The sequence below is a fragment of the Mya arenaria genome, chromosome 5 (assembly GCF_026914265.1).
Source record: "Mya arenaria isolate MELC-2E11 chromosome 5, ASM2691426v1".
Lineage (NCBI taxonomy): Eukaryota > Metazoa > Mollusca > Bivalvia > Myida > Myidae > Mya > Mya arenaria.
In genome coordinates this window covers 56,921,602-56,933,751 of record NC_069126.1, presented here as the reverse complement: position 1 = coordinate 56,933,751, position 12,150 = coordinate 56,921,602, and the positions used below count along the sequence as shown (strand labels likewise).

Below are 12,150 nucleotides of genomic sequence, written 5' to 3'. Positions count from 1 at the left end.
GAGGCTGAATTCCATATTTAGTTATGGTATATCATTTTGTTGTTATACTTGGTATTAATCTGGCTAGGCCCAAAGCTGAAGAAACTTATTTAAGAGTATGTTTTTAATGTTGTCATTTTATTTATGCATCTAATTTTGAAATATATTTTGAATAATGATAGCTAAAATGAAACCTCCAAAATAAATAATACTAAAACTGTTTTCAGGATTTCTCCAAATGTAGAAATGCAGACAGCTCTTCACCATCAACTGTGATCCTTTGTAATTTTGTGTACATATGAAACTAAATGACTGCAAAGAAATGTTTTTTGTTGTTCTTAGGTTGTTGTATGCATACTTCATAAATCCCATGATTTTATTTCCACCAAGTGCCACATAATTTCCACCAACTGCCACATTGGCATGGCATTTGGTGAAAAAAGATCAAAGAAACTGAACGTGGCATTTGATGGAAAATTGTTCCAATACTCCACCAACTGCCACCTTGGGGTGGCATTTGGTGAAAAATTTGCCACCAACTGCCACGTGGCATTTGGTGGAAAACGTTCCAATACTCCACCAACTGCCACGTTGGGGTGGCATTTGGTGAAAAAAATTGCCACGTGGCATTTGGTGGAAAACGTTCCAATACTCCACCAACTGCCACGTTGGGGTGGCATTTGGTGGAAAATGTTCCAATACTCCACCAAGTGCCACGTTGGGGTGGCACTTGGTGGAAAATGGTGAAAAATTAGATCAAAGTCCCATTTTATTCTGTTTTTCATCGTTTTACACCAAGTGCCACCCGTTCCAATACTCCACCAACTGCCACCCATTTTCCACATCCAATTCGTGGCAAATTTAGGGAAGGGAATATGACTACAAACTAATTCATTCATTGAAATACACCTGATCAAACAGAGATCTATCAGTTAGAAAACGAACAATATTTGAACGATAAAAATTATTACGCTTCAATTTGCGAGTAGAAATAATGTATTTTTGTCCAATCTGAAATGTTCCATTAAATGAACAGCAGGGGATAATCATGCCAAACATTCCTTAAACTAGGCCTTTAAAACCCAAACAGTTCATTTAGCTTACATATTTTAACACATGTTCATTATGCACCAGCCATTTGAAACCACAGCCCCTCAAAGTCTGGGGAATAGTGGGGACTTTGACTTTGGGTCCAGCCAATCCCAGGCAAAATCCACGCCCTGCATATCAAAATCACCGGATTAAGTCAGCACTGCAGGTAACAATAACAACGTAAAAAATTAATTTAATGCGGTATATAAAAGTGATATATCATTTTAAAAGTTACGTCATTACAAACTCAAATATGCACATTTTTTTTAAAATCCATCAATTTTTGACAGAATTATGGCCCTTTTAATTTTACATTTTTATCATTTTTTCTGCCAAAATAGGTCAAATTCATAACTTCAGAATTTAAATGAAATAAATAATGGAAAACAACACATTTTGTTTATTTTCTATCAATTTAATACACATTCCTAAATAGCAGAGCTTAAACAATGTTTTAAGCAAATTATTTCACGTTAAAACAATGAAGAAAAAACGTCTGTTTTTAAGAAATTTTAAAAATGCCGTATTTTTGGAAAAATGAGCTAGCAATAAGGTAAAGGTCAAAGAACATTTACATTCTTCCATTCACTGCTTGACTGTTGCATTTTTACAATTAATAGTATTATAGATAGGATGATTAAAGGCAAACAAAAAATTAGTTGCCATGGTAACCATTCAATAAAAATACAAAAATGCTAAGAAACATCGCTTTTTGTAAAAAAGGAGCATTATGTATATCTTGCATTGATTTGCCTGACAATTGTAAAAAAGGTGAACTTAAACCAAGGTGAACTTAAACCAATCTAGCAATTCTGAATATTTTGATATAAGTATGAGATTGTCAGCAATTTTCAAGGTTAAATTCTAAATGTAATTGTTTACAAAGTATGACCAAATGAATAAAAAATAACAGAAAGATTTAATTGACTGAAGTGGACATGCTAAAAAAGTATCACATTGAAAGTACTAAGGTTTTTAGACAACAATTACAGTTTCCTAAGAAAACTTGACTCTAGTTACCATGGCAACTGTTTAAAGTGGCACACTTATTCATTATCAATGCATACACATATATACCTTGACTGTTAACCCTTTAACTACTTTCTTGATAATTCATTTATGGAAAATATTTAGTACTGATAACAAGATTGTAACCGTGTATTTAATAGCTGAAAACGCAAAAATATTAAATGATTGATGAATGCTTAAAGATTTACTGTGATCTACTATGATCTCAAATGGTAGAAATACTGTGTTTTAAGCACATTTCCTTCAAGTTAGAATAGGTATCCTTCATTAGAACCATTGTTTTCGACATTTATTCATCCATTTTGGAATAATAAAACAATAATATTAATTGTGTAAAATCTTATGTGGAAGTAAGAGTGCATCTATAAAAGAACTTACTTTTTTTAAATTGACATGGAAAGTATAAACACGAATAATACCACTTACTGTTTAGAAACAAACAATATTTCTGTTTCAAACCAAATTTAAAATACTTTTGTGGTTAATTATTGGAATCAAAATGTGCATCAATTTGGAATCAAAATGTCCATGCATGTATTTGTAACCATTCATAACATTTGAAGTTTTACACATAAAAAGACAACATTTTATATGGAAACATTTTCACATTTTCACTCTATAATCACTCAAAAAATGAAGGAACTGTTCATGCTGTACTGGGGTATTTGGAAGTGCAGATACTTTTTATTGCAAGAAAATCAATCCTCTTTGCAGTGGCTACACTGTAATCTTGGATATTGCAGGAATTGAGAGAGAATCTGTGAGACACTTCATTGTATGACTGTTGCATGATAGAACCACTGTCAAATACTGTCAAATTACACCAAGCTGATTTTTTCTCAGAAACCATCATGAGCCTGAAAATATATAAAAGAAATGTGTTGATTTCAATTCACATGTACACAAAAGAAACTACATGCATTCAGTTTATATGGCAACATACATATACAGATGTATACATACAGTGTAAAAAGGTTTTATCACAATTAATTAAGGGAATACATTATATTACCAGATATTATCTTAATACAGTTGACATGTACATACAGAGAGAAGTAAGGATTTTCTTATTCAAAACTTCATACTGTTCAACATTTTTGTCCACTTTTGGTACATAGCAAATTACTTTTTCTTTATATTTTTTTATTCTTTCCAAATTATTCTTCACAAAGGTCCTCATTATATTTTTAATATCTTTAGCAAAAAAATACAATTTGACAAAAAATAGTACCGGGTACATACAATTAGGTTACTGAATCTGCATCAGTCAGGTGAAAGTGAAACTGAAAGTAAAAAGAAACATATTTAAGATAATTATGTACTATTCAGAGAGGGACAACTATGTATATATATGTAATGAGGTTTGATGTCTATACACAGTTTGGTATTTATCAAAATCAATTTAAGAATCAATTCAACTTCACAGCTTAGAAAACTGTCATAAGCATTTATTTTACAAATAATAAAATGTGTTATCATACAAAATGTCACAGTTTATAAAGAGTTCTCAATAACTTACAATAATGTATAATTCCAAAGAAAATTAAGCAAATGGCATGTTCATGAGATATTCTCTGGTAATTATGCATCATAGTTCTAAGTTACCTCAGTTCTGCAATCCTTCCCATCATTCTGAGTGGCTGAATTTGAGTGGCATGGAATTGTATTCTATGGCTTTATAACTCACTGAAAGGAAGAAAAGATTAAATAAAAAAGGGAAAAAATACCAATAAATGACAAAACTGACCATCTATGAATTGGCAGACTTACTAATGTGTAAAAATACTAACAATATTTAGTCAAAAAGTAAGAACAGCCATTTATGGAATGTGAAGTTTAAAATCATTTCAAATGAATGATCACAACATTGAGTTGAAAATTAATGACAGCAATTGAAATCCTATAATAACAGGAATTCCTATAAATTTGAAGACTAATAATGTTTGAAAAGTTGAATAATTTTTACAGAGTGATTTTATAATCAAAATAACTATACAGAACATAAAAATGTTTCCTGAAATTTACACCTTAAAACATTGATATGTTGAAATTTGAAACTTTCCCATCATTATTTAAGTATTAGTTACTTAGTGATAATGTATGCTCTATAAACAATTAAAATTGGTAGGCATCCAATTAACTGTTTAGAAGTTTTAAAATTGCTTGCTTTCTTAGTTTCAATTGTGAAATGCCTATATATAAGTCAGTCTGCATTTTTCTTATTAACCAATAAAACACTTAATGGAAACATGGTGTTGTAATTTGATTAATTGATTTTTGGTTGTAGAGCTCCTTTAAGTTATTAAATAATATATATGAATTTGTTGGGCAATGCCATTGGCAGAAACATGCGCCTAAAGAACCCGGTCTGTTGATTTCATTAAAACCGATCACAATATCCAAAATAAAAATAATTGCAAAAGTCTTATTTATATAAATTATAAAACATTTGACCAATTTTATGCAAAAGAATTGGTGACCCCTAATAAATAGCATTCTAAATATAATAAAACAATGATATGCATAAACCTAGCTCAATGTTTACTCAAAATAAATTACTATTTACAGAGGTTGGCATTTAAAGTAAATAAAAATTACTTCCTGGTTAATTCGGATACTCTCGGCTTTTAAGGTTGCATGCCTTACGAGTCATCAAATTGTTCTTGTTTTTAGCCACTCTCAGAAACAATGTGTTTATAAATATATAGCCCTTGCGGAAAAATGTGACAGATTACTGAATGAAATGGATAGTATCAATGTGTAGATAAATGAATGAATTTTCAGAAATTCGATGATGCATTGTTGTTCTCTTTCGATTTTGACCTGTAAATCAGCATGTTTTATCCCCTGTTTTATTTTTGTCAAAATAAAAGCAGAAAAACTACATAATAATTCATAAAAGCTATACTCACCGATGCAGGAGACGTCAATGTATCCTTGTTAAGTCAGTGACAATCAAAACAATTCTTCAAATATCCGAAATCGGAAACTACTTGTATAAAATGTCAGTCAAAACGTCCCAAGACCGGCAGAAAAACGACATATTACAAAAAAAAAATTGTGAAACTTTTTGCTCGTTTTATTTTGTTTCACATTATAAGATAAAACCTGTACTACAGTTGAGATAATTTATTCATGATTATTTTGGTACCATTTTCGGCAGTAAGTAAAAATGTTTGCAGGAGTAATATCCATTGGAGTGATATTAGCATTGTGCAGAATAGGGAAGTGTAAAATACGATGTTACGTTGTACTTGCTACTGCAGGGCCACCTGTCATGTAAAAACATGGCCCATTTCCGCCACTATCACCTGAGTATACCCTTGGACCTTGGGGGGCCGTGGTTACAGTTGACTGGTGCATTATTTTGACCAGACATCTATAAAAGTGTTGTTGAAAATGTTTAAAAACATCAGACAATTCTGTCCTCCGTCCTTTGAAGATTATACACAACGATCATTTTGAAAATCAACCAATGTCCAACTGTCAAACGTGTTTTCGAATACACTGCATAGGTTAAATGGGTCTCGAGTTTTGAAAGCCATCTTTCGCTTATTCATGGGCCATAACTTTGGATATACTATGTGCAGCGGCAAACAAAACCTCAGGTGCACAACTTTATCACATGAACAACATTCCCCCAAGTTGCATGACTCGAGGTGAAATAGTTTTGAGATTTTGATTGACACAAATCCGTCGATAACTCAGGTTTTAATACGTGCAACAGCAAAGAAAATCACAGGTGCAAAATTTCATCACCTTAATGACATTCCATCAAGGTTTCTTAAAAAATTGACTCCAGTTAAAATAGCTTCGAAATAAAAGTTAAATTAAGCAATACAAACATGTAAAATACAGACGGTTGAACAATTATTAGGACCAATCTATATGGTCACAAATTTTTGTAGGGCATAAAATACGACCCAGATTGCTTTGCAAACAGATATGTAGAGTGTAGAGTTTGGTTGTGATTTGACAAAGTTATGGCCTCTTGGGCAGTTATCATTAGTAACAGTAACCCCATCATTATTAATAAGCCTTGGATATTATTAAATAAAAATGGGGGTTTGGAGCTGGGCAAAGGGGTGTGTCAAAACAACACACCCTGCCCCTGTCATAGTTGCTTGATGACAAAGGCTCATTAAAGTCATAATAAATCAGTTCAACTAGCCAAAATTTTATTTTACACATAACTGAACACGTATAACATCAATATTATACATTGCCTTAAACATAAAATGAGATTTGACAAAATTCAAAAGTACCGGATACTGTAATATGAAACAAGTGCAGAATGTTCGCCCAGCAAAAATGTAAACAATAAAGACCAATTCTCGTTGAAAATTATAACTTCTTCGTATGCTACAAACAAAATACCTGGCTCATAGATGCAGTGGCCAGTTATGTACACGTAAACACCAGTATCCTTGCGAGAGAAACAGTCTACGACGATAATGTTTCAAAATGCGAATTATCACAAGCGCTAGCCAGACGTGTTTTGTCAAAATGACGTAGTACCCTTCTTCGATCAGCAAAAGCGGCTGAATGACAGGAACCACTGGAACACTTAACCCTTTTCCAATGGTTCCCGTCCTTTGGCAGCTTTCGCTTATCGATGAAGGCGAGCCAGGTACTACGTCATTTTGACTGAACAATGTCTGTTATGTTTAAGGCAATGTATTATATTGATGATATACAAGTTCAAGAGTGTGTAAAATATAATTTTGGCTAGAATGATTTATTATGACTTACTGAGCCTTTGTTATCACGCCACTGTGGCCCCTGTGAGGCGGGGTGGACAAGCAAATGTCAACAAGAGCAAAGGATGCCAAATATTAGTCCAAATAATTGTACGTTGACAGATTTTTTTTACGATTTGTGATATGGCAAATCCTTCACGTATCCTGGATGTACCAATTACCAGTGTATTAAGAAACTGTCCAATGGAATTTTGGCCAGGTTACATGCAAGCTTCTTTAAATTTTACTCATATTTAAGAAAAATCATTTTGCCATCAGTAACAATAAGTTTTGAATACCGGAGAACAAAATTATTGATTTCTAGTCACCTTTTGTTTACCGACCGTGGCCGCCATCTTGGATTTTTCAGTTACCAATTACTGGGGGAATTATGGGAAATGTAGCTACTGCATTAAAGTTCCAGTCAGTAAGCTAAAATTATTATGTCAGCAATGTTGGCAGGTCTTGGTATAGAATTATAGTTTACCTGACAGAAATAAAGTGCATATTGATAAAAAGAATGCAATTTTTTTATTTATTTTTTTGAGGAGCATAGACCTCTTTACATTTATCCAATATAGCAATAGAAATCCTTTCATGAGAATGTAGATAAGCTAGTTAAATAAAAAGTATGAAAAAAAGTCAACAATAAAAAAATAATTATGCTAATTTAATTTTCCCCATGTTTACCAAAACAATGTTATTTCATCCTTATCAAAGGATCCCACCACCATTTTCTGGAATTCAATATTGGCATCTTTATTCAACATTAAAAATTTTAGTCAGGAGTTAAGTCAAGTAGCAATGCTCCCAAAAAGCACATGCTCAGTGATGACGTAATCAACAAGATGAATGCCGACTGTCAAAATTTGTTTGTGAATTATTCAAAATTTATTCATTGATTGTTACATATATATGAATTGAAAAAGTTCAAAAAATATGTTTCCAATTAATTTTGATATTTTTTTTACCCTTAGGAACTATATATTTATTGTAAATTTCATATTAACATATATCAAAAAATATTGTAAACATAGGATATGGAAAGTGCTCTTCATGAACTAGATATTTTTCGGATTACACCGGTAATTGGTAACCACAGGTATTTCCTACGTTGGGGATACAAATTGTTTTGTACGAAAAGTGGGTAGTTATTCCGAACGGGATTCCGGGTTAAAGCATATTGCGTCTATAAATTATCATAAAAACAAGAAATAAATGTTATTTTATGTTACTTCCTTACACAAAAAATAAATATCCAATGAATATTATGAGTTTGACGGGTTTTCTTCATTTCATTCTGTCAAAACGTAACAATATATACATGAAGGGCACCTGCAAGGCTTCAGGGCACAATTTTAAAACAATCGGAACATTTCGGCCATGGCCGAGTTGTTACGATTGTATTTACGAGGTCTATCTCGAAGCTTGTCAGAAGTGGCCGACTTATTACGATTGGGTCGAGTTGTTCCGCTTGGCATAATTGTTGTCTGTGTCAGTCAACTTTCGTTTTATTGGAAAGGTAAATAATGTGTTTTAATGCATTAAATGCTTGTTTTGTGCAAAATAACTTTTCACTTACATGGTCAAATATGAATATAAACCTTTATGATCATTTTCAACCATAAAATACTTCACTTAATACAATTTCAATATTTTTCAAAACACCCCTGTTTTTGCACAAACCCGTTTAGACGTTAGGGATTGGAAGAATCCATATAACACATCTATTATTTTAGACTAGCCAAATGTATGCCCTCTCCCCATAAGTGGGGGAGCTTAAAATTCGACATGCAAAAGGGAGTAAATGCCCTCCCGCACCAACCCCCACAAAAGTGTGAAATATTTTCTAGGGAAGGTCACGAGTGCAGTTCTAAAATATTTAAAAAAAACAAAATCAATACCCATCTAACGCAATACAGAGTTACCTTGAATGCTCAGTAGTAAATTACTTGTTAAAAGTTAAATGTGATTAGATTAATACCCCAAAAGACATACCATATTTAAGCAATCTCGTCAAAAACAATGACGTGGCCATTTTTTTAATAATCAATTCCCGCCATGAAACTTGATCAATGAAAGCGTCTGCTTGACATGAATATGTCAAAACGGCCGATGTAAGAACGGACCTATGAACCTTATTTACTGTTTATAATTCAGTGGTGTACGGAAGTATTGTGACACTCCCTCATAAAATCAGTCCCCTGGTTTATTTTATTTTTTTGAAAAAGTTACTCCTTCTTTGTAAAATACTGACACCTCTTATAAAAGAATGACTCCCAACGGTCGTGTCTATAAATGTCTTTAATTTGATGCTGGATTATTAGATAGCTTTATAATCACGTGTAACCAAGTTGCACTCTCACAGAATGACAGTTTTTATTTTTATTATTTAAATTCTTGTCTTAGAATCAGCTGATCTTAGCATCATTGCCTTCAATTCAGTCTTATAAGATTACTCACAAAAAACAGATCTTAATTGTTTTGAAAACTGCCGAATTTTTTTTTGTCTTAAAGCGCTTTTAGTCATAAAACATCAGTTTTCGATTGCAAATGTGAAAAACTACTAATTCTCATTCTATGGCATTGAAAAAATAATTTTAAACAAGTAAATAAATAACTAATAGTTCAATTCTATAAAAAAAACTCAAGAGCTGATAGACAGCAGACGGCAATACAGATTGAGATAAATACACCGTTGTGTACTATATCCGGATTTGGGGCGTGGGTAGGGTCCCATTTAAAAGGCTTAAGCTTATATTTCAACTCATTTTGGTGCCAGAGCATGTAGTACCATGCCTAAAATAAATACCCAGAGGTCTTTCCCGTAGTGCAAAGGGCATACATAACACCGTTATATGGGTGTTAACTGTAAACAATAAAACAAATTCTGTGTAATGAGAATTACGTATTTGTTTTTCTTTAGACAAGGCTGTGTATGAGTTGCGATCTGGTAAGGTTTTTTTTTTCAGTTTCATGGTTTTGGAAATATTTGCTTTTAAACATATTAATACAGACGTTTTGATGATAAATTAGTATATGTTGTCTCAAGCCGATGCCAAATCTTCAGGGAATTATATTTCATGACAAGTTTTCACTCTGCTCAAAGAGTGTGTGTATACCACGTTATAAATTACGTCATATATGCTACGTCGGAAGGCTTCTCTTTAACTACACCATTTTCAATAAAACAAAGGACAGTCTATGCCGCTTAAAGAGCCCCACTTTTGTTTTATTACCGAAGTTTGATAAGGTGATAAAAGTTTCATCAAACACTTCGACCGACAAACCTGTTTTCAAAAAATATAATTTGACAGTGTTCCGTCAGACGGTCGTATTGTGGAAAGGTTTGTCGAAGTGTTTTAAGAAACTTAATCAAACTCTTTATCGAACTTTAGTAAAAGATCGAAGACGGGGCTATGCAAGAGGTGTAAACTGCGCTATGTTTCATTTAAAATGGTGGAGAAATAGTGAAGTTATCTTTGTTTAAAGTCTTCATTCCAAGCAAAAAATTGTCTTCCGATGTAGCATTTATGACGCAATTTATCACGTGGTATACACACACTGTCAAAAATAGTCATAAAACTGTCAATTGTTGACTTAACATTTTGTAACGTCCTTTTTCATTGGAAAAATATATAATATTGGCTAATTTTTAAAAGTTGTGTCTTTCCTCGTGGGAGTTACGGAACCGTGGTCTAGTGATAACACCCATGACTGTCAATCCAGGGGTCGCACATTCGATTCCCTGCCGCAGCACTAAAAATACTAATTATATTACAGGAGGTACGTTAAAACGGGGTCCAGTGAGACATTGCTGTACACTGGTGCAGGTTAAAGAACCAGGGTTACATTATGTCTGTTCTGTGCACTATGCTCCAAAAACTTAAAATGACTAACAATCTTTTCGGAGCACTCAACGAATGGGAAAGGCCCGAGTACGAGTATAAATAAAGCTTACACGCTTAATTGAGAGTCACTTTTACTGTTTTAAAATATGATAATGAATCGATAAAAAAAGGCATTGTTTTGTTGTTTTGGTCAGAGTTTTGCTTATCATTGCAGATGATTTTAACAGTTCTATTAATGGCATTGTTAGTTTTGCCATTCAACTGATATTTCGATGGTTGCGTTTCTTACAATGAATTTCATATACTTTGACCGTTTACTTAAAAATACATGTATGTCTTTCATGTGATAATAAATCGAGGAATTAGACACAATTATTGTTATGTTTTTAATGTAGGAAAGCACAACACAGCATAATGAATAATATTTTCTGGCGACAATCTGATTTTACAAATGTGATTTAAAATTGTTTAATCAATTTACAGTTGGAAACCAAATTATGATTATATAGTAAAATCAAAGCGCCGATAGCGCTGCATGAACAGGGGTTTTTTTACGGGTTTTCATCATTATGATTCACGATCATGTGTGTATCTTAAAACTGATGTTAACCGCAATAACTTCACACGCGCTAGGTCAATGTATAATAAAGTAAAAAAATAAAACAAAACGACAATATAGGATGGCGGAAGGCGACAGAATAAATCAGCTAGCGAAATCTGCTCCAAAGAAATTCGGGAAAAATATTAAACAATTATTCCCTAAAGGCAATACATGTTCGGACGAACTAAATATCGACGATGCTTTTACTCATTTTAAAGATTTATTTGGGCAGAATATAGACAATGACCCTCCGACTGACGATTCAAATAACTTTGATGGAAATACAAACTACCAAGAATGTTTTAATAACGATATATCGCAAGAAGAGCTACGAATTGCTGTATTGTCACAAAATATTAATAAGCCCCCGGTTTGGACAATTTACCTGCAGAAATATTTAAAGCTTCATTTGACATCATTTCACCGACTCTTTTACGCATATATAATAAGGTTTATAACTCAGAAAACTACTCTTTGTCATGGGGAGAGGGAATTATTACACCAATATTTAAAAAGGGAGACCCAAAATTAGCCCAAAACTATAGAGGTATAACCTTAATAAATATATTAAGCAAAATTTACTCACAAATACTACTAAATCGACTTACTAAATGGACGAAGGACTACGATACAATTTGTGCTAGACAATTTGGCTTTCAAAAGCATAAATCTATTATAGATTGCATATTTATTCTAAATGCAATAATTAATAAGGTGCTTAAGCACGGAGAAAAATTATATTGTGTGTTTATCGATTACGAGTGTTGTTTTGACAAAATTGATAGACATTTCCTTTGGCAAAAGTTACTGTCACAGAACATTCATTGTAAAATGGTAAAAGGCCTAAAATGTATGTATT

General features: G+C 32.7%; 1 protein-coding gene and 1 long non-coding RNA gene across 2 annotated transcripts in view; both read right to left on the bottom strand.

Annotated features, from left to right (window-relative positions):
* Positions 1-8,884, bottom strand: part of LOC128235813 (multiple epidermal growth factor-like domains protein 11) — a 156,077-nt gene extending 147,193 nt beyond the window's left edge. Inside the window, exon 1 of the mRNA XM_052950606.1 lies at positions 8,838-8,884. Coding sequence (XP_052806566.1) covers positions 8,838-8,877 — 40 coding nt within the window. The 5' untranslated portion in view covers positions 8,878-8,884. The remainder of the gene's footprint in view (positions 1-8,837) is intronic.
* On the bottom strand, positions 1,480-5,104 carry LOC128234073 (uncharacterized). The gene is made up of 4 exons (XR_008260863.1): positions 5,013-5,104; positions 3,706-3,786; positions 3,343-3,383; positions 1,480-2,957 (listed from the first exon to the last, which is right to left on the bottom strand). It is a non-coding gene; the product is annotated as an uncharacterized LOC128234073 (long non-coding RNA).
* Positions 8,885-12,150: the final 3,266 nt, after the last annotated feature.